The sequence below is a fragment of the Ornithorhynchus anatinus genome, chromosome 3 (genome assembly GCF_004115215.2).
Source record: "Ornithorhynchus anatinus isolate Pmale09 chromosome 3, mOrnAna1.pri.v4, whole genome shotgun sequence".
Taxonomy (NCBI): domain Eukaryota; kingdom Metazoa; phylum Chordata; class Mammalia; order Monotremata; family Ornithorhynchidae; genus Ornithorhynchus; species Ornithorhynchus anatinus.
Genome location: NC_041730.1, coordinates 88673273 through 88696411, shown reverse-complemented (window position 1 = coordinate 88696411; position 23139 = coordinate 88673273). Strand labels below are relative to the sequence as shown.

The following is a 23139-nucleotide window of genomic DNA, read 5'->3' as shown; positions in this document are numbered from 1 at the left end:
CGGTGACTGCCAATCAGCTTGGAATTATGTTTTTGGTTTTTTTTCCCCCCAAATGTTATCACTATTATCTCCATCTTTAATCAGTGGTGTTTTTTTGAGCACTTACTGTGTGCAGAGCACCGTACTAAGTGCTTGGGAAAGTACAGTACAGTAGAGTTGGTAGACAGGTGCCCACCAGAAACTTTTCATTAAAATATTTAATCAGTCACATTGAGCACTTACTATGTGTAGAGCACTATATTAAGGGCTTAGAAGAAATTATGGATCTGTGCATCACTCCTGGGGAGCTGGAGCTAGAGTACGTAGGGGTACAGATCTTTAGTCATTTGAAGGCAGGCCTGTCAGAGTTGAAACGAGGAATAATCTAGAAGGCCATTATTAAGAATTTTAGGATCAATATAGTTTCCCAGAACTTTTTCTAGATTGTCAATATATTAAAAAAAAAACAACAAAAAAACATTAATCCAGTGGACTAATACTTGGAGGAAATGTCTTGGTTTGTAGCTCATTCATTCTGTCATAAGGTTTTAGGTTGCCTGTGTCCACTGCTTCCTTCCTAATATTAAAGACTTATAAAGAAGCAGTGTGGCTCAGTGGAAAGAGCCTGGGCTTGGGAGTCACAGGTCATGGGTTCGAATCCTGGCTCTGCCATTTGTTAGCTGTGTGACTGGGAGCAAGTCACTTAACTTCTCGGTGCCTCAGTTATCTCATCTGTAAAATGGGGATTAACTGTGAGCCTCACATAGGACAACCTGATTACCCTGTATCTACCCCAGCACTTAGAGCAGTGCTCTGCACATAGTAAACACTTAACAAATACCGACATTATTATTATTTCTTGCTTAAACATACTGTGTTTGCTGTGATTTTTAACAACTGTTTTCACCATTACTTTTGTGAAAAGTCTCAAGAGGAAAGAGTTTATCTTGGGGCCAATAAAGCCTACCACGCTTATCCGTAACGCAGTCGTGGCCTTCCTTTTGACACAAAGTTGTTCTTCCATACTTGTCTGACTACCATTCCATTTCACGTGGAGAGACTTGATTTAATCCTAAAATTGCTCCTTTTTCTCTTCAAGCTGGTTTACTGCAGCCTCCCGTCCGTATAGTTTCACAGCCTCAGCCGGCGCGAAGGCTAGACCCTCCGTCCAGGTTTTCGGGGAGAAATGACAGAGGGGACACGGTGCCCAACAGAAAAGATGACAGAAGGTATGTTGTTTTCCCCAAGAACCATCTGGAAATCTCTTGGTTGCTGCAGAACTAAACTCGGATAAATGTCTGTTTTTAAAGAGACCTCTGTCCTGCTTAGTTTCATACCTTCTGTATGTTTTCCTTTTTTTTTCTTTTTAAAGTCGCGAACGAGAGCGAGAGAGGCGGAGGTCCCGAGAGAGATCGCCCCAGAGGAAACGCTCCCGAGAGAGGTCCCCCCGGCGAGAGAGAGAGAGATCTCCTAGGAGACCCCGACGTGTCGTACCCCGTTACACTGTTCAGTTTTCCAAATTTTCTTTGGATTGGTACGTTACTGCACATATTATCTTATAGCTGAAAATCTCCTTGTAATTATGAGCGACAGAAGCTCCTCCCTTATTCACTTGTATCACTCTTGTAAAGAATGTGGAATGCTGAAATTTTTTTTTTAAACACCCCCCCCTTTTCCTCCTCCTTTCTTCTTCCCTGCCCATCCACCCTTTGACTTTGTCTAGGGTGCTTGGCTGTTGCGAAGGTTTTAGCTTGTATGGGCTGAAACTTGATGCGACTTCATCCAGGATCTTTCTCTGCTGGGCAAGGTGGGCCTGTCGGCTTGCCGAGGAAGTAGCCACCGCTGAAAACAGTGGTCATTCGAGTCAGGAAATTGTGTTAATTTTTACATCCGACCCCTGAGGATTGGGCTTTTCCCATAACTCTTTCGATAAGTTTAGAGCTGTCATCATCTTCTACTAGTCTCCCGTTTGAGAGTTCATAGAATCATATTTTGCATCACTTGTAAAGAAGTCAGTAGTATTTAGCACATGAGGAAATAGACTTTTCAGTTGGAATAAAAACCTGGTTTGCCTGAAACTCCTTCTATGCTTCTCACTGGGAGAAATTCCTATTTTTTTCTGGCTTAAATATATAATATACTTCTCCGTCCTCACTGCTTCTTTTCTTCCTCCTTCTCAAGTTTTCTCTTTTTGCCACTCCTCCTCCATAACCCTCTTCTCCTCCTCTTCCACTTCCACCCTCCCCTCCCTTTCTCTCAGCCAAGGTTGCTCCATTTGATAGTAGATGGCCTTTCCCGAACAGCACCTGGAGATGAAAACACACATGCAGCCTGCAGCAGGGCTTTCAACCTGTTGTATATAAATTTAGATGTCCAGTGGGTAGAGAGTTTGGTGGCAGAAGGGAAATAATTCTGCACCATTATTATTCTCCAGAGAAGACAGCAATAAGCTTTGATCAGTACTGTGCTGATAAATAAAATTAGTACTCCTTTTTATTTCTTCCCAGCCATCATCCATGCAAAAATAGTTACTTCTGATATTTTTTTTTTTTTTTGAGGATCTTAATCTTGCCCAGTTATTCTATAACTTGGAATTTTGTAGCAAACCTGTAAGTTCAGACTACGCGTCTCTCAGTTTTAAGGCACTCCATCTCATTATCGCTTCATCCCTGCACAGGTATCTTTTAATATTTCTGAATGGTGCTCTTCATTTTCTTTTCTTCCTAGACATGACAAGATATTCTCTGATGTTCTCCTCCCCGCCCCCCCCCCCCCCCAAAATCATTTTGTAGCTGAAATGAACTCTTTCTTTTAGATACCCAATTTTCCATTTTATGTCTTAAGGCTAAAGGTCTGTGGGGTAGGTCTGGTTGCATTATTGACAAAATGTCTTCACACTTGATTCACATTAGTTGTCATTCGTCTTTGTGTTTTTTTTTCCCTTTTTTCACACAGTCCTAGTTGTGACATGATGGAACTGAGACGCCGTTACCAGAATTTATACATCCCTAGCGACTTTTTTGATGCTCAGTTTATGTGGGTGGATGCTTTTCCTCTGTCAAGACCATTTCAGCTGGGAAATTACTGTAACTTCTATGTAATGCATAGAGAGGTAGATCCTTTGGAAAAAAATATGGCTGTTCTTGACCCACCAGATGCAGATCACTTGTACAGCGCAAAGGTTGGTATTCCAGTTTAAATTTTGATTTGGATTTATTGCAAATGACTCAAGAGAGGGAGTAGAGAAATCTCGGGAAGAGGCAGTGTGATTCAGAATAGAAATACCGAGCTAGGGGGCGAGTCTGTTTAAGTGCTTTAAGCCCAATGGAAGAAAGGTAATGAGCGTGAGACTTCAGGGGATGAAAAAAAAACCCAAACCCACTGAGTGGTAATGTTTAATGTGCTTAAAGTGGACCTTAAAGTAGCATTTTTTTTAAGATGTGGTTTCGTAATGCATAAGCGACCGGTACATCGTTAGGCATTGAATGTCTTAGGTTTGCATCTCTAAATATCTTTGATCAGTATTTTGCATCTAGTTCTTGAATTTTTAAAATATTTAAGAGGGTCACTTTCATTTTTCTACCAAACCTATCTGAATTAGACTCTTTTGACAAGCTTGACTTATCTGACACTGTAATAGGTAATGCTGATGGCTAGCCCTAGTATGGAAGACTTGTATCACAAATCATGTGCTCTTGCGGAAGACCCACAAGAACTGCGTGAGGGATTTCAGCATCCTGCTAGACTTGTGAAGGTAAAACTTGTTTTGCCAGTAGGTGTGCTTTAAGTTGGTATCAAGTGATACATTTTTAAATCTGTGCGAATCAGTCGGGTTGCATCCTAAAGATACCATCATCCAGGATCACTTAGGTGGTGATCTCACTTCAGTTGAGGGATTTTATATTTTCCTTGGAGATTTCAAGTGCTTCTCCACGTTAGTCCTAGGAATGTAGCTTGTTCCTTTTGAGAGAAAAATTTTCATCTGAAGAAACGTTGAAAACGGGGGAGTTATGATGTATTTAAGTCCTATTCCATTGCTGAAATACAGTGTGGAACACGATGAACTGAACTCCTCTTCGTCTCCGCCACGCCCCGGAGGTCGCAGAAACGTCCGTCAGAACGTACTGCCTCATCTGACCTTTTGGCGCATACTTTTACTTAGGATATTGAAGTGACTGGTTATTTCTGCTCAGTTTTTAGTGGGCATGAAAGGCAAGGATGAGGCCATGGCTATTGGCGGTCACTGGTCTCCTTCCCTAGATGGACCGGACCCAGAGAAGGACCCCTCCGTGTTGATTAAGACCGCTATCCGTTGTTGTAAGGCTCTGACGGGCATTGACTTAAGTGTATGCACTCAATGGTAAGTACCGATATTCTTGTTTCTAACTTGAGTATCGTTGTAGTTCACGAGGATCGTATTGCCGTTCTCGCTAACCTTTTTTTAATTTAGCAGCCTTTGACGAGGAAGGTAAACTCTTCGGAGGGGTGGTCCCGGTTTTGACAAAACCTTGTCTGGTGCCAAAATTGCCTCCTTGTCTGGGGCGATTTAATTTAAGTGGAAACACAATAAATGGGAGATGCCAGTACGTGTCATTGAACTGAAGGTGCAGCGGTTATACGTTGGAAATGTTTTCCATTTCATATGTAGCCGGAGAAGACCGTCAAGCGAGAGCTTCATTTCAATAGGATTTACGCATCACAATTCTATTGTCATCAAATATTGTAGTTGTTTTTTTTTTGATTGTCCAGCCATATTTTCTCTTAAGGCTTATTTGTCCCGTGCCTTTTGGGGTGTGACGCAATTTGAGACTGTGTTCTTTTTAGCGCGCTAAATTTGAACTCCCATCCAGCTTTTCCTGGTATCCTCTTACCTGAGGGTAGATCTGTAATCAAGGAGGCAGACGTGCCCGGCTCCCCGTAATGGACTCACGTGCTCCGATTTTCACTGGAAATTGTACAAATGTACCGAAAGAGGAACTATGGCTTCTATAATTTTTTTTTTCTTTAGACCAACCTCAAGTTGTGGCAGCCAAATTTCTTTACTTGATGTGCTACAAGTGAACTAGGGTCTTGAAACATGTGTTATAGAATTTTTTTTCCAACATGCTTCTTCCCTTGCAACAGGTACCGTTTTGCAGAGATTCGCTACCATCGCCCTGAGGAGACCCACAAGGGGCGTACAGTTCCAGCTCATGTGGAGACAGTGGTTTTATTTTTCCCGGATGTTTGGCATTGCCTTCCCACCCGCTCAGAGTGGGAAACCCTCTCCCGAGGATACAAGCAGCAGCTGGTCGAGAAGCTTCAGGGTGAACGCAAGGAGGCTGATGGAGAACAGGCACTGAACGCTAATCCCTTTTTCTATTTCCGCTTCTCACAGGCACAGGAACACAGGCACAAAATGCACACCACACACTACACCACAGACACACACGAAGGAAAATAACTGGTACAGCGACTGGTAATCCAGCTTTCAGCAGAATAGTTGAATGGTCCATGCTCTTTTATTAAAAGAAAAAAAGCTCTGCCTAATACGTTAATTTAACAAGTACTGGGGCACCAAAGGAAAGGAAGTCAGTCGTGCTTAAATTGCACGGATTTTTTTACACCCCCCCCCCAATTTTAGGTGTAGTTGCTGGAATCTGGCACCAGTTGTTGAGCAAGATTAAGCCATTTTCTAAAGTTTTTCCCAAGTCCCCCCCCTCCCGCCCCCTGCCCTCCGGTCACCAAGTTCAAACAATGGATGTTTTGAAATTGGATAACCACATGCCTGAGAGATTTGAGTTTTCAGGCCATGTGGCAGCATCTCCGGTCTAATGAAAGGTCTGAGTAAATCGAGATTAACTTTGGGTGGCTTGAAAATTGGGGCGAAATCACACACTGTGTGGTTAGTGGAGACCAGCAGTGTCTGTACAAGCCTGATATCCTTTGTGCTGTAATTCATCACCCTTTTGTGTTTCACAGATCTGGCTTTGATTGGCTGATGAGTGTCACTGTGATCAGTTAAAGTGGTAGAATGTATGTACGTGGATTTGTACTCCTAAACAGTAACTTTAGGAGAAGACAATCTGAAACACTTTGTGGTCTTGCACAGATTCAGCAACAGAATTTTAAGAATAAATGAATTACCCCTGCAAGTTTCTGAATAATAATTGGGCTCTAATTTTGCACACCAGGACGAAGAGGAGAAAGACGACGGCGAAGCTAAAGAAATCTCAACCCCTACCCATTGGTCTAAACTTGATCCCAAAACGATGAAGGTAATTTTGAAAGCCACAATGCTAAAATCGGAGGCTGCGGGCTTTGAGGGCCTCCCTGGGAGTCATCAGAGCCACTCTGAGCAGGAACTAGGGTGTTGAGGAAATGACGGTAGTGGTTTCCAAATGAGATGAAACTATTCAAGGATGCTTTAAACTGATATGATTGTTCAAGTTTATAACGCAGCTTGCTTGTGAGTTATTGACTGAGGTAAGATCATCTCTGTATGGTTCTCAACTTTGTAAATACTGTATCGGCTATTTCGATTTTTGCCTGGAATGCTCTTAGAGCAGTGCTCAGCACATAGTAAGCACTTAACAAATGCCATTATTATCATTATTACTAGAAGGACAGGGACTGCTAGCGTAATGGTGCGTTTTTGACAACAGAGGATGAAGTCATCTTTTTAATCAGAGATGGGATTTTTGCAAGAGTGAACCGTTTTCCGCATTTTTTCCCCACTGAGGAATAAGAATTTCCCAAATAGTCATTCAAAGCATACCTTGTGCATAGTACTATCCCTGATTGAGTTCGAAAGAATGTAGAAGCCTGTCCCCGCATTCAATCATGCATTCAGTTGTATTTATTGAGCGCTTATAGTGTGCAGAGCAGTGTATCGAGTGCTTGGAAAGTACAATTCAGCAATAGATAGAGATAATCCCTGCCCAACAACGGGCTCACAGTCTAAAAGAGGGGGAGACAGACAGACAGCAAAACAAGTAGTCAGGCATCAATACCATCAAAATAGATAAATAGAATCATAGATATATGCACATCATAAATAAAATGAACAAAACAAAGGCCTCAAAAGGAGAAAAACGAGCTAGAGCAACCTTAATTTCTTCTGCTACTTTTAAAGAGTGAACAGTCTTGGAGGAAAAGTTCCAGGTCTTATTCCTCCTGAGTCTGAGGCCTCTACATTGCTTTGCTTGTCTAACTTTATTTTCATAACGGTCTCACCAGCTCCGCCGTGCCATTTGTACTTGACCAGACCCTTGGTACAATTTTGAGCCGGTATTAGATCCTCAGACTCCATGGATTGAAGGCAGTCAGGTGCCAGGGAGGCCTAAACTGCCGGGTTTTGACCATTTTCAATTCGGGCAGGGGATGCATTTCCCACTTTTAAAGCCTTTGTGAAACTGCATATTCAGGAGGTTTATCATCTTCTTACCCTGTCTTCCTCCAGTTACTCCTTCAGCCTGTAAGCACTTGGGAGAGTTGAGTACAACAGAGTTGGCAGACACGTTCCCAGCCTGCAATGAACTTTCAATCTAGATGGGGAGACAGATGCTAATATAAACAATTTATAATCGCTTATATACATTTTTCTCATATTCTATTCCTCTGTAATTAATTTGTCTCCCCCTGCTAGATGGTAAACCCCTTTGAATAAAGGGGTTGTCTAGTAATTCCGCATCACTCTACCAACTGCTTAGTACTGTGTCTGCACACAGTAAGTGCTCAGTAAATACCGTGGATTGGGAAAGGGGCAAGAGGCCTAGAAAGCCTCAAGCAGCAGCTCTTCTGCCTCCTGATTAAAAGCAGAGAAAGGAGTGGAATTTAAAATACCTTTGGGCAAGAATTTTAGTATGTCCAAAGTGAGAGTAACTCAGATTCTCTGTTCTCATATTCGAGTTTGGCTGCGTTCGTTAAATCAGTGGTATGTATCAAGCACTTATCAAATGCAGAACACTCGTCCTCTCCTAAGGGGCTTAGTGCAATAGAAGAAAAACGCATGGTCCCTTTCTCAAGGATCTTAAAATCTAATGGGAGACACACACAAATAATTTCTAAAATCGTGAAAACAGGGAAGAACAAGGATAAAATAGGTACTGCAAATATGTGAAGATGAAATGCCAGAATAGTGTGTGTGTGTGTGTATATGTATGTTTGTATACATATATTTACCAGAATGTGCTTCTAGCTATATAAATTCTAGCTTTTAGTGAAGAGTAATGATGGGGAATTTGGTTTGTGCTAGAGGGTTCCCATGCCTTGATTTGCTTGAGGTATTTGTCGGTTAAGATCAGACTTCTTTTGAAATGGAAAAATTGGAGGTGTGCAAGAGGACCTCTGACTCCTGCATCTCAAAATGTATCTATCACTGGTGTTTCTTGAGCACTGACTATGTGTGGAGAACTTTACTAAGCCCTTGGGAGGATACAATACAGTAGACTGAGCAGATAAGTTCCCTTCCCACAGCTCCACATTGGGGGAGACAACTATTTATATTAATAAGTAACTTACAGAATTTATAGATCTGTAAGTGCTGTGAGTGTGTGTGGGAGGCTAATATTATTCACCTAAAAGGGACAGTTCCAAGTACAAGAGAACTTTTTGTGAATACACCCCCAAAACTCATGTGTGGCCTTGAATTATTTTTTTTTGTATCATAGCCATTACATAGGCACAGTTTGTGTACACTAATTTTATTTAGTTCGTATGCCAGTGTTGCATTTTTGGAGTGCCCCATATCTCTGATCCAAGCCCATAGGAAGGAATAATTCAACCTCATTTACTGACATGTTTGGAATGTGCAGCTTTTGTAAATGAAGTGTAGGGGAAGAACTTGGAACATAATGAAATCCATGTCGCTTGGCTACTGCACATTTGATGAAATCAAGATTTCATCGGGTTACAGCATCCACACTGACCCTGGGCCAAGGCCATTGAACAGGTTGATGTCCTATTCAGATGAACACTTAGTGTATTTAATGAGATCACATGTGTTTTGATCTAGGTAAACGACCTTCGTAAAGAATTAGAAAGCCGTAATCTTAGTTCTAAAGGGTTGAAATCCCAGTTGATAGCCCGACTGACAAAACAGTTGAAAGTAGAAGAGCAGAAAGAAGAGCAGAAGGAGTTGGAGAAATCTGAAAAAGAAGATGATGAAGAGGAGGACAGAAAATCTGAAGATGATAAAGAAGTATGTCTTAACACTTGTGGTGTGTGAGTGCTTTGTTAAAGCTTAATCCAGATGGTAACGAGTGGAATCTACAAAAGTGATTATGCGTATGTCAGTAGCAAGAACCTGCTGGTTTTGTGTTTTAGACAATAATCTCTAAAAGATTTTGGTCTCAGTCAAGAAAATGTCCATCTTAATGCTCATATTTTGAGCCTAGGTCCAATTCCCGTATTTCTAAAGAATTAAGATTTAATGAGGTTTTGTTGTCACTATAGGACTGTCTCAGGAAATAGCTGCAATTGCCTTGGCAAAATATGCAAATTGAGTAGTTCTAGAAGGAAAACTTGAGAAATCTAAATATAGGTGGTAGAGATTTTGATTTGGGGATATTGTTTTTTACTGCATTTGCTTTTGTTCTTTTTAGAGGATTATCTGGAAGAATAGATTTGGAATTTGAGATGATATGTGTGTGTGGGGGGGGTGGGGTATGTGGTTGGGGTGGAGGGACACGTTCCTCTTCTGTTGAAAATCAGCAAAAAATACAAAACTGAAGAATAAGAAATTGATATGATATGCTAATCTTGATATGGGTAAACATTTTCTTTTTTTTTTTTCCCCCTTTTAGAAACTAGTGTGTTTAATGTCTGGAAATCCCTAAAGGGAGGGAGAGCCATTAAAACAGAAGTCTTCTTTAGCCATAGCGCTTGGACTTCCCTCCCCTTCTCAGACCAGTGATATAAGAGAAAGAAGAGTGCTCTTTCTTGGCCTCTGGGCCATTTTGAACATGCGTTGCTTCTGCTCCAGGATTGCCTCAGCATGCTGTCGATTACATGTGACTTGAGACTCACTAGCCATTTTAATCTCTCTTGCAATTTCAAACGTTTAGGAAGAAGAGCGGAAGCGCCAAGAAGAAGTGGAACGCCAGCGTCGCGAAAGGCGTTATGTTTTACCCGATGAGCCAGCCATCATTGTGCATCCTAACTGGGCCGCAAAAAGTGGCAAGTTTGACTGTAGCATCATGTCTTTGAGTGTGCTTTTGGACTATAGGTTAGAGGATAATAAAGAACATTCCTTTGAGGTAATTTTTATATTCTATCTAAACAAAAAAACCCGTTAACACAAGCAGTGTATTGAGGTCTTGTACTAAGTAAACTTGTTAATGGTTTGAGGTTTACTGAATTTTTGGTTCTTCAAAATGAAGTTGACTTTTTTTTGGCATTATACTGTCACGGAGAAAATACTACAAAAATCCAGGTTTTATGCTAATGAAACACTGAGGCGGCTGAACGGTAGATGTGTAATTTTCATCTATTAAACTTGATATCAATGATCTTACATTCAGAGATCTGCAGATAAGGTATAATACCTTATAAATAAGATGTTATACCTTATAAATAAGTTGTTATATCTCTAGACTGTAAGCTCATTATGGACAGGGAGCATGTGTGCTAATTCTCTTGTACCATACTCTCCCACGCTCTTACAGTGCTCTGCCCATAGTAAGGGCTCAATAAATGCATATGATTGTACTGAGCCACAATGAAAGGATCTCGCCTATCCGACTAACTTCTGCTGTCAAAATGGTGACTACTCCCTAATTTTCAAAACCAGTCAGGCTTACTGAATGTCCTTTTCTTGGAGAGCATGTAATTTGAATGTTCCATGGTTGACAGAACCAAAGCACATAAAAATACATTGGCGGAAAAAGCTTTCAATTGTATTTATCAAAAGAGGCCAGTACGCAGAGCACACGAACATGCTTTTAGTGTGCGTCACATGTAGCCTCCCCTAAAGCAGTGTGGCTCAGTGGAAAGAGCCCAGGCTTGGGCATCAGAGGTCATGGGTTCGATTCCCGGCTCTGCCACTTGTCAGCTGTGTGACTGTGGGCAAGTCACTTCACTTCTCTGGGCCTCAGTTACCTCATCTGTAAAATGGGGATTAAGACTGTGAGCCTCATGTAGGACAACCTGATGACCCTGTATCTCCCCTAGCACTTAGAACAGTGCTCTGCACATACTAAGCGCTTAACAAATACCAACATTATTATTATTAAAACTGTTTTGTAAAACCTGAACATTGGTCAAAGTGGCTCAGCAAAGGGTTGCTTGTGCCAAAAATATGTAGTAAGTACTTGTATCCAGTCACTCCCCTGACCTTGTGGAAATGAATATGTCCTTTTCTTCCAACATGACTCGGAGAATCCCCGAGTCAGATACGTTGCAACCTTTGAATATGCAGAAGAGGTGCAACTACATATCTTTCTGAAACAGTAGCAGAGAAAACATTTTTAGAAATTTGGGTCAGCAAATGCAACTAGCAAAGATAAGAGGTCTTAGTCTTACAAGATCTATCCTGGGGTCTTGTTTCAAAATGCATGGGGGCGGAAATTAAATTAACAACCAGGTTTTACTGATTCGCATCGTGACATCTCAGATAAAAATAAAGGAAACCAAAGGAAAATGTTTGGAAAAGAATCTGGTTTGTAAAGCTAATTGAATCAATTAGCGAATAAGTGCAAATTCAAATGAATGTTCACTTCCAACTTATAAATTGGAGCTTACTAGACTCTTGTATATATCTCCCCCCGATTTAAAGTGTTAAATTACTTTTAACAGTATTGTTATTTTGCCTACATTTGGAGGCTATGTTATGTCAGATTCTTGGGGGATGTCAGATTCATTTTGTCTTGGGCTGTCTCGCTGAATGGAATTCTAAGGCCCTTAGAATGGAGCTCACAATTCATTAAATGCCCATCCAACAATAAGATTTCACAGAACCTCTGATGAGTGGGGTTTTGTTGTGGTGGAGGGGGTGGGGTGGGAGGCGGGGCTGGTGGGGGGTGGTTGAGGGGGATCGGTGGACAAAGGAGAAAAGGAGTTGAGAGATTCTCCCTCTGGTACAGGGAAATGAAAATCTGCTTTCATTCCTCTTAAATCTTTCCCATTACATTCAGACTTTAGTTTTTTAAAGAATTAAAATCCTGGTTATTTGTATTTACGTTGTAACCAATAAAATTAATAAGCATGTGAGTTATTTCATAAGACTTAACTGTAGGTTCTTTTCTGTAAAAGAGAAGTGGCTAGAATTCTGTTTTTGTTTACTTCTCTGTAGTATACAGGACACACAGAAAGTTAACACTGCAAGTCAGTCAATTATAGAATGAAATTGGTGTAGGAAAACAGGATTATACTGCTTAGGTGATTGTTCTCCATAATGATATTTTGGTATCTTCTTTGAGTAATTGCCTTTTGTGTTTTTCATTTTGTGATTTTTTTTTTAAGGTTTCTTTATTTGCAGAACTCTTTAATGAAATGCTTCAAAGAGATTTTGGCGTGAGAATATACAAATCACTGGTATCTCTTCCTGAAAAAGAGGACAAGAAAGAGAAGGACAAGAAAAGTAAAAAAGAAGAAAGAAAAGATAAAAAAGAAGAAAGAGAAGATGAAACAGATGAACCAAAACCCAAAAGGAGGAAATCTGGAGATGATAAAGATAAGAAAGAAGATCGAGAGGAGAAGAAGGTCTGCTATTATTTCCATTACTGGGTGACCAGGATTAGAAACTACCGTTTCTTCTTTGTTTAAACCATTTCTATTAGAATAATAGAATGATTATATATTCTATTATTTGTGTATCATATTCTTTGTCATTATCATCTTGCTATTTTGTTTGTCCAGGTATTCAAAGGGTATGGCAAGCTGAGGAGTACGGAAAGTTTGTAGATCATAACTACTAGCTTTTTGGCTAGTATGTTCTTAAAATGTTAGTGTGTATTCCCTGACATTTATCAATTAGAAAAATTTGAATGTTATGCAACACATTTCAGGTGAATGGATAGGAAAGAATAGGTTTAAAATAATGATTGTGAGCATCTCGTAGGTAGAACGGTGCCTTATTTTAAAGCATTTTGATTTCAGAAAGAAGAGAAAAGGAAAGAAGATTCTAAAGAAGATGATGAAACAGAAGAGGATAATAACCAGGAAGAATATGATCCCTTAGAAGCTGAAGATGCTGAGGATGAGGAAGAAGGTATTTAATTTCAGTTCTTCACTTCAAAACATATTTCTAAACACTTCCATATTGCCCTAGTAAATGTGAATGATGTAATTGACGGAATATCTAAAAACTCATAAATGCTGAGAGTAGGAATAGAATGCCTAATCACCAAGGGGGTTGCGAATTAATAGGGGAAGGTGTCTTGGAGAAGGGGGATTTTTAGAATGGCTTGGGAGATGGGAGGCATCTGTTCTGGTGGAGAAGGTGGGAGGAAGTTTCAGGCTGAGGGAACAGCTTGAAAAACGGGTAGAAGACATGAGCGTTGAGTAGAAGATGACTAAGAAAATCAGCGTGGTCCAGCAGAAAAGAGCGAGGGCCTGGAAGTCAGAGGTCTGTAGTCCCAGCTGCTTTGCTTGTCTGCCGTATGACCTTGGGCAAAGAGATTTTGAGAGTTACAACTCCGGGCCTTCATTTCTGCATCTATAAAATGAGGATTAAATCCTGCTTCTTCCTACTTAAAACTGTGAAGCCCAAGTGGGACAGGGACTGTATCCAACCTCAGTGTCTTATATCTACCCCAGTGGTTTGTTCAAATGCTCGGTACAAAGTGAGCACTAATAAATACCATACAATAAAAGATTGAGTAGTTGGAAGGAGTGAAGGCTGCGAACTGGGAAGTTCCAGGTGAAACAAGGTAATCTGTAAATTGGAGGAGAGATGGAGAGTCTTGAAGATAGTGAGTTTCTGTTGGATGCAGAAACTTCAGACTGAAAGGTCAGTGTGGGAGGAAATGCATTTCCCAACTCTGTTTTATACTCTCCCAAGTGCCTGGTAGAGTGCTCTGCACACAGTTAGCACTCAATATATACTGTTGATTGAATAGTAGCTGTTGGAGATATTTGGAGAGGTGGGGAGATGTCTGCCGAGTGAAGTTTCAAGAAGATGATCCAAACGGCATTGTGTAGTGCAGAAAGACGAGGAGACCAGTGAGAAGGCTGCTGATAAAAGTCTAATCATGAAATTACAAGAAATTGAACCCGGAAGGTAACTGGGGAGAGAGGAAAGGGAAGTTTCAGGATGTGGAATGGCCAACAGGATTTAGCAGCTGATGGAATGTGAGAACTGAAAAACTTGGAGGTTGTGAGCTGTTGAAGGATGATGCTGTTGACAGGGTGGGAAAGTTCAGAGGAGTCGATTTAGGGTACCGTGAGTCGAAGGTGCTTGCAATACATCCGGATGTAGGTATCCTGGAGGCAAGAGGAGATGGGAGGATGTAGATTAGGTGAGTAGTAAGGACTGTCAGTCAGTCAATCAATGGTATTTATTGAGCGCTTCCTCGGAGCACAGTACTAAGCATTTGGGAAAATACAATACAAAAGTTCTGCTGTGTGACCCTGGGCAAGTCACTAAACTACGTAACGTTATCCAACCTTGGCTTCACTGAGTCTGTCCTCCCCTGACTCTGAGCTTATCTCTCTGGCCGTTCGTTTTCAGTCTCCTTCGCGGGCTCCTTCTCTGCCTCCCACCCCTTAACGGTGGAGGTCCCTCAAAGTTCAGTTCTATTCCCTCTCCACACTCAGAATAGTAATAGTAATTATAGTATTTAAGCGCTTACTAAGTGCCAAGCAAAACTCCACACTATTAGCTTTAAAGCAGTCCATCACCTTGGCCCCTCCTACCTCACCGTACCACTCTCCTTCTAGAACCCAGCCTGCTCACTTCCCTCCTCTAGTGCTACCCTTCTCACTGTGCTTCGGTTGCACTGACCCGTGGCCCATGTTCTGCAGTGCCATCTTACCTCAAACCGACACAATTACTCTTCCCCCCCCAAAAAAAGCCTTATTGAAGGCACATCTCCAAGAGCCCTCCCTAGACTAAGCTCCCCCCCACCCCTTCTTCTCCCACTCCCCTCCCCATCACCCTGAATTGCTTCATTTGTTCTTCCACCACATCCCAGACCCACAGCATTTATGTACATGTCTGTAATTTAATTTATTATTTTGTATTGTTTTTGTCCGTCTCCCGATTAGACTGTAAGCCTGTCATTGGGCACGTATTGTCTCTATCTTTTGCCGAATTGTACATTCCAGGCGCTTAGTACAGTGCTCTGCACATAGTAAGCGCTTAATAAATACTATTGAATGAATTTATTTGTATTGATGTCTGCCTCCCCCTCTAGATTTTACGCTCATTGTGGGCAGAGAATGTGTCTATTGTTGTATTTTCCCAAGCAGCATAGTGCTCGGCACACAGTAAGCACTCAAATACAATTGAATGAATTCCCTGTGTTTATTTAAGCACTCAGTATTTACACACACCGCTTTCTCCTTGCTCTTGCAACAGATAGTTACATTCTTCTGCTTCTCCCTTTCTGTATTTTTTGTTTGGCTGTCTCCCCTGTCTAAATTGTAAACTCCTTCCAGGCAGGGATCATGTCTACTAACTATCGTACTCTCTCGACTGCTTAGAACCGTGTACTGGTCAGAGTAAGCACTCCATAAATACTTCTGATTGATTGCTGGAAGCAACTGGGCTAGATAAAAGGAGATACTGTTCCCACTACAGCTAGAATCCCAGAGTTTGTTACCCTAGTTTGCAGGCTTGCCTCCTCCTGTGGTTCCCAGTGAGCAGCTTGCCTTCATTTCCAGGAGACCACATACCCCTTAATAATAATAATAATAATAATAATAATTGGAGGATTTGTTCAGCGTTTACTGTGTGCCAGGCACTGTACTAAGCACTGGGGTGGGTACAAGTAAATCATGTTGGACTTACTCCCTGTCCCGTGTGGGGCTCACAGACTCAATCCCCATTTTAAAGAGGAGGTAAGCGACACAGAGAAGTGAAGTGACTTGCCCAAGGTCACACAGGCAGTGCGCGGAGCCGGGATTAGAACCCATCAACTTCTGACTCCCTGGCCCGTGCTCTGTCCACTACGCCATGCTGCTTCTCCTCAAATACAAACCTCTGGCTGGGGGATTGGAGTTAAATTTCATGATTTTTTCCATAGCTTCATCAGTGCTGATTCAGTAGGGTTTTTGCTCTTTGTAGGGTTTTTTTTTTTCTTTTTTTCCTTAAAGCCTATCATTGTTTTGTAACTGGGGTTTTCAACCCTAAATCTGACCTCCCAAAAACCTGCTATGATTTAAAATGTTGCTTTGCATTAACTAACTTTTACTCTGAATTCTTTGTGTATTATAGACCGGGATGAGGAAGAAATGAATAAAAGAGAGGACAAAAGAGAAGGCAACAGATATTGCAAAGAGAGGTCCTCTAAAGATAAGGTACTTCCTTGTGAATGTGCTACTTGTTCTCATTTAGGAGACAGTCTGGTATTCTCATCTGTTTACACAGTGTTAAATCTCACTGTTTAGATAGCAGCTGTCTCTATGATATAGAGTTGTTTTGACAAGCTAGTTTTTTTTAGACAAGTCTATCCCTAAAGATTTTTGGGGAACTGTTGTTTGTCAATTTTATCATCCCCGCCGCCCCCGCAAAAAAAATGCCATTTCTTCACACTTTTTTCAAGTGTTTCAGCGTTGTTAGCAAATCTAGATAATAGAGTGCATGGCCCTCATCTGTATAAAATTGCAGGAATAGTAATAGTACTTACTGCACATTAGAGACACCTTCCCTGCCCATAATGAGCTCCCTCCCTTCCTGGGGAAGCAGACATAAACTCATTTGTAAAGAATGGAATCAGAATAAATCACTGAACTAGACCTGAATCTCCGAGGAACTGATTTTTGACTTTACCTTTTAAGTAGAGACCAAGAGACTTTTTTTGGCGGGCGGTGGAGGAAGTGGCAGAATCATCCTTCATTTTTTTTTCTTTTCATTTTTCCTTAACTCTTCTTTAGGAAAAGGAAAAAGCACAGATGATTACTCTTAACAGGGATCTTTTGATGGCATTTGTTTATTTTGATCAAAGCCACTGTGGCTACCTACTAGAAAAGGACATGGAGGAGATACTCTACACACTTGGATTGCATCTCTCCCGGGCTCAGGTTAGCAATTTTAATTAGTATTTTATTTATTTTTTAAAGATTCAGAAGCAAATATATTTGAGGGACTTCAGGGGAAAAAATGTTTTTCATTGTTTAAATCAACCCCAGTTGTTCAAAAGAGCATTCTGGCAAAATAAAAGATGAATTTGTACAACTTCATTGTCAAAGCACATTGAAGACTCCCATCTGTAAAATGGGGGTTCAGTACTTGGTCTCTCTCCTACTTAAAGTGTAAGGGTCAGTGTCCCACCTGAATATCGTGTATCTACTCCAGGACTTCTTATAAGGTTTGACAAATAATAAGTGCGAAAGAAGTGACCACAGTTGTTATCGTTGTTGGAAGCCACAATTGTACATGGGCAAGATCATAATTATGTTTTTCCGCTGCGCTTTACAAGGTTAAGAAACTACTGAATAAAGTAGTACTCCGTGAATCCTGCTTTTACCGAAAATTAACAGATACCTCGAAAGATGAAGAAAACCATGATGAGTCTGAAACATTGCAGGAAGATATGCTAGGTAATGGTTCATAATTTTGTGGTTTCTGTCTCTGAAACTTCCAGCATTTAGAAGATTGGATTGTTTCCAAGATTTTCATTTTTAGGTGAAAGAAAATAACGTGTATATTACCCCTTTACCAATATAGGAAACAGATTGCTTCTCCCAACGCCTACCGTCAAACAAGAATGCAAGACAATGGAGGAAAATGTTGGCTTGATTGTGTACAATGGTGCCATGGTAGATGTAGGAAGCCTCTTGCAAAAATTAGAAAAGAGTGAAAAAGTAAGAGCTGAAATAGAACAAAAGCTTCAACTCCTAGAAGAAAAAACAAGTAAGGAAAAAATTTCAGTCTGAACTAAACTGTTATGGAGGTGTGCAATTAGACCTAGTTCCCAGATGTAATGAATGCCATCAATATCATTGCTATACAAGTGTATAGAAGATTTTATTTTAAGCTATTTGTTCTAGAGCCACCTGTAATTTCAGCGCCCTTCCCAGTACATGTGCACGCTCTAAATGTTAGATCTGAGCTCTGGCATTGTCTTTACACGTGACCCTTCCCACTTAGGATCTCTTCTTGTCCAGGTCATTGAAATCCACTTTGGGAATTGTTTCCCATATAAATGCGTTAGAATCTCTAATTCATTATCCTATCGTGTGCTCTGTGATTGCCTGCCAATCTAGAAAGTGTACTTTTTCAGAGAGATTTGTTCCTCATTCATTTTGAGTTAAACCAAATGCCCAGTGTCTAAAGGAGGATCACTTAGGCGATTAGAAAAAGAGCCCCTAAAGGCTGCTCTGGTTTAGAAAGGATTAGAGTTGACCTGGATTCGAACAATCGTAAATAAATGTATACGATAGTGCATTTGGCTAATGTACTTTGTGGTTGTTTTTAAATGAGTAGTTTCCCTGAATCAATTAGGCCTTTTCTGCACCATTCTTTTTATTAGTTTTTCAAACCTTTGAGGTTATCTTGAGAAATTCTGGAAATGAAAATGTGCATTTGGAGTGACAGGTTCCTGTCTGTGTATTTCAGACGAAGATGAGAAGACCATTGTACATTTGGAGAATTCTAACAAAAGTCTGTCTGGAGAGCTCAGAGAAGTCAAAAAAGACCTTAGTCAATTACAGGAAAAGTTGAAGACTTCAGAAGACACAAATTTGCGATTTGAGAGCCAACTGAATAAGACAATCAAAAACCTATCTACTGTTATGGATGAAATGCATACTGTTCTTTTGAAGGTTTGAGCTTTTTATTTTGTCCCTTTTCATAGTCACCACTGTGGTATTTTTGCTGGTGCTTATCTATTGACTAGTTCAGCCAGGTGGTGGCTTTGATCAGCTTTTAGAGCTCATGGTCACAGAGTCGCTCTCAGGGATATATTATCCTTCAGTCAGTCGTATTTATTGAGCGCTTACTGTGTGCAGCGCACTGTACTGAGCGCTTGGAAAATACAATTTGGCAACATATAGAGACAATCTCTACCCAACAGCGGGCTTCCATGACCAGTCCGACATTATATACTGCAAAGAACGTAGCAAGGAGTCCAGCCTACTTTCTTTGGCAGCATCAAGGACAACTCATTCTCCCCGCCGCCTCCTGCTCCATTTGCATTAATAAGAACAGAATGTTTCTAGAATCAGACATCTTTCAGATGTCTTCCGGCTGTAGTACTCAACCTGTTCCACCACTACCCACGGTTGCCTAAACTGGCCAGCATTGTCCCACACACATTCCTCAATTCTCTGACCGCTTTGGAGCCAAAATGTATTTTCATGAAGATGAAGATGGTATTTGCTAAGGGCTTACTATGTGCCAAGTACTGATCTAAGCACTGGGATAGGTAGAGGGTTATTGGGTTGTCCCATGTGGGGCTTACAGTCTTAGTCCCCAAGAGGGAACTGAGGTTCAGAGAAGCAAAGTGATTTGCCCAACGTCACACAGCGGAAAAGTGGTGGAGACGGAATTAGAGCCCATGACGGTCTGACTCCCAGGCCTGTTCCCTATCCACTAGGCCACGCAGAACCAAATTTAGTGGGAATCAACTTCCGGAAACGGATTTGGGGGGTTCTTCTGAGGCCTCCCATCTTGGGATTTTACGTGAGATTTCATGCTTGTCAGAACCTGGGGGCGAGGGGGAGAAAAAGCTCTACTCCACAGAAAAACTGTAGATCCCCCATGAAGCCTGACCTTGGGGAAAGGCAGCTGAGGGGAGAATTGAGCATAACCCTAGGATTGGTTTTACCTCAGTCTGTCACTGGTGACAGCTTGATGTGAATGTCTTTGGATTGTAAATGCCTCCCCTAGATTTTGAGATCCTTAAAGAGGAGTATTAGCTGGTGGAGAAACTTTGTCCAGGAGCATCTGACATAGCAACCAGTGTTAAAAATTCTGTCAGAATTAAAGTGAGTTGGGTGTAAAGCATTGCTGGCAACATACATTTTTGATTTTAAAAAAATAAAAAATTCCAGTTTTAACGGTAGGTAGTCTTTCCTGCAGTTTCTCAGGGACATATTTATATTGCTGCCTCTTTAGTGGTTTTGAGGTGTATCTCTTCCCCCGGTTCCCCACAGACTGTAAGCTCATTGTGGACAGGGATTGTCTCTCTTTATTGCTGAATTGTACTTTCCAAGCGCTTAGTACAGTGCTCTGCACACAGTAAGCGCTCAATAAATACGATTGAATGAATGGAGAATAGGCAAGTGTGAATTAAATACTATCTCTTGGGGGGCTTATAATCTAAGCGAAGGTCAGAGATCATGTCCACCACATTTTATTCCTTCAAGCGCTTAGTCTGACTCTTTGCCTGCCTTAGGCACTCAGTAAATGCCATTAATTAATAATGTTGGTATTTGTTAAGCGCTTACTATATGCAAAGCACTGTTCTAAGTGCTGGGGGGGAATACAAGGTGATCAGGTTGTCCCAGTTGGGGCTCACAGTCTTCACCCTCATTTTACAGATGAGGTAACTGAGGCTCAGAGAAGTTAAGTGACTTGCCCAAAGTCACACAGCTGGAAAGCGGCAGAGTTGGGATTAGAACCCATGACCTCTGACTCCCAAGCCCGGGCTCTTTCCACTGTGCCATGCTGTTTCTCTATTAATTGATAGCAACGTGACAGTCACCAGTAGAAGCCACTCAGAATCGGTCACCTCTTCCCTGTTATATGTTTCTGGAACTATGTAAAGCAAACACTAGGGAAATTTATATCTCTTTCTTATCGTCTCTTATTTTACAGGATAAAGTGAAGCATGAAGACAAAGATCAAAATTCCAAAGAGAATGGTGCAAATGTATGATACATTTTTGTTTAGAAGGATAGTGTTACATAATGTAATATATAAATCATGATACCAGAATGCTTGATGGTGGTGCATGTTTGATTTTAGTAGTATAAATATCTGGTAGTTCAAAAGATGTATAAAGTTTTATGAAAGTGAGTCTCTGCTTTTGAAGATTGCTTGTAATTCATAGCATTCAATTTATTAGACACTCTTTGAGTGAAATTTTGCATTGCAAAATGTTTTAGGATGAACTTTGTTATAGTTTTAAGGCTAATAAAGTTCATCGACTTAATGGGTGGTAGCAAGTATTTAATTACAAATGTCTTTCTTAAAAAAAAAAGTCTAGTGGAGATCTAAATTCATTATTTATAGAACTACTGTTAATTTTTGTTTCTATTTCAGTCTAGTCTTTTTAAAATTCCAATATAAATCATAAAATAGCATGCTGCTTAATCTTGCAAAAACAGTACAGACCTTTTTTTAAAAAAAAAAGAAAAAAAATTTTTTACTTGTCGCAAGAATTCCTCCCCCTCCATAAAGTTTTTCTTGCAAATTATTCATTAAATCATGATGCCACGGGAAATACCGTACACCCGACTTGAGAGCAATACAAACGTTGAAGTCTCGGTAGGTCTAAGTGAAACTATTTGGGCCTATTTTTAATCTCTCACTTAGTGTCATTAACAGTTCTACTTTCCCCGAAGGACACCATGTGCTACGTAATGTTTTGAAAGAAAAAATGTAGTATATTCAGATGTATAGTTCAGTACCAAACCAGTAGATGTCAGTACGCCTTACTCGTAGAAAATATTCTAGCAGAAACTAAACCTGCTTTAAATTAAAACGGATTCACTTTTCTAACGGGTGTAATTCATTCAGTGCGTGAGAGCAGATGTCTGACTATAAATTGAACTTCAGCTTTAAGTAGGTGAAATAAGAGAAATGTGTAATCAAGACAAATGAAGTATTATATAGTTCCACATTCTTTTACAAATTGGTCAAGTTTACTGACCGTCTCTAGTGAGTTGTCCGGTTTTGAGTTTGAGAGAGCCTAATTTAGAACCTTTTTTTTTTTTTTTTGGCACGCGAAAGCATATGAGGTCTCAGGATTTGTGTTTTTTAGCCCATCAAGTAGTGAATTTTAGCAAATGTACTCTTCCTAAATTTCCAGGTCTTTAGGAGAAACTGTGCCATGTTCCATGTGAGTTAGGTGGAGTTCAAGTGGATTAAAGCACCGGAAATTATTTTGTTCTAATTAGCTTTTTGTAAATTGCTGTATTATTGCTTGTTTTGGTTTCTCTGAAGCCAGGCTACTGGAATATACTTAACTATTTAGCTACACTGTACAGAAATTTCTCCCTTCCTTTTAGTAGAGATTAGGGTAAATAAAAGTCATTTTCTGTTTATAAAATTTTGAGAAAGTTTAATGCCTTTAGACACGCAATGAAATTTTGGGGGAAATCACCATGTCTAAGATAAGTGGGATCTTCGTTTCTTACAGAATATCTATTTGTGAGATACTTGAACTGAAAATCAGCTATTAAAGAAAATGGATGTGCTGAAAATCAATTATGGTACAGCTACTTCTAATGGAAAAACTCCATGATTTTGAAGTATTTCTTAAAATGCAAGCTTGGGAATTGTTCAGGTACTTGAAAGGAGAAAACTGGAAAATTACTTTAAAAAATTGCAGGGTGAATTTTTCTTTTCCTGTGTAAAACTAAAACCAGAAGCAAAGGGAAAAATAAGGAAGGAGAATAGCCTAGTAGGCGGAGCACGGGCCTTGAGTCAGAGGACCTGGGTTGTAATCGTAGCTCCACTACTTGGCTGTGTGACCACAGGCAAGTCACTTAACTTCTCTCTGCCGCAGTTTTACCTCATCTTTAAAATGGGGATTAAGACTGTGAGCCCCAAATGGAACAGGGATGGTGTCCAACCTCAGTGTCTACCCCAGTGCTCAGCACAGTGCCTGCTACATCCTAAACTCATAACAAATACCTTTTCTTTTTTTTTTTAAAGACCACCATGCAGTTACTAATGGGAAAATAACTTTTGTGCTAGAAATGGAATAGGATAATAATGTTAATAATGTTGGAATTAGTTAAGCGCTTACTATGTGCCGAGCACTGTTCTAAGCGCTGGGGGAGATACAGAGTCATCGGGTTGTCCCATGTGAAGCTCACAGATAATCCCCATTTTACAGATGAGGGAAC

The 23139-nt window shown here is 40.6% G+C and overlaps 1 protein-coding gene and 1 non-coding gene across 3 annotated transcripts in view; both read left to right on the top strand.

Annotated features, from left to right (window-relative positions):
• The window catches only part of CCAR1 (cell division cycle and apoptosis regulator 1), a 48900-nt gene extending 26563 nt beyond the window's left edge, over positions 1-22337 (top strand). For both annotated transcript variants that reach the window (XM_029059931.2, XM_029059929.2), the window contains exons 9-25: positions 1079-1208; positions 1352-1513; positions 2935-3160; positions 3620-3733; positions 4173-4339; positions 5104-5314; positions 6153-6236; positions 8975-9160; positions 10026-10217; positions 12421-12660; positions 13057-13168; positions 16337-16419; positions 16996-17142; positions 17541-17661; positions 17789-17974; positions 18680-18885; positions 20882-22337. In XM_029059931.2, coding sequence (XP_028915764.1) covers positions 1079-1208; positions 1352-1513; positions 2935-3160; positions 3620-3733; positions 4173-4339; positions 5104-5314; positions 6153-6236; positions 8975-9160; positions 10026-10217; positions 12421-12660; positions 13057-13168; positions 16337-16419; positions 16996-17142; positions 17541-17661; positions 17789-17974; positions 18680-18885; positions 20882-20941 — 2627 coding nt within the window. In that variant the 3' untranslated portion in view covers positions 20942-22337. The remainder of the gene's footprint in view (positions 1-1078; positions 1209-1351; positions 1514-2934; positions 3161-3619; positions 3734-4172; positions 4340-5103; positions 5315-6152; positions 6237-8974; positions 9161-10025; positions 10218-12420; positions 12661-13056; positions 13169-16336; positions 16420-16995; positions 17143-17540; positions 17662-17788; positions 17975-18679; positions 18886-20881) is intronic.
• Positions 3985-4051, top strand: LOC114810519. Its single transcript, XR_003758218.1, has one exon. It is a non-coding gene; the product is annotated as a small nucleolar RNA SNORD98 (small nucleolar RNA).
• Positions 22338-23139: the final 802 nt, after the last annotated feature.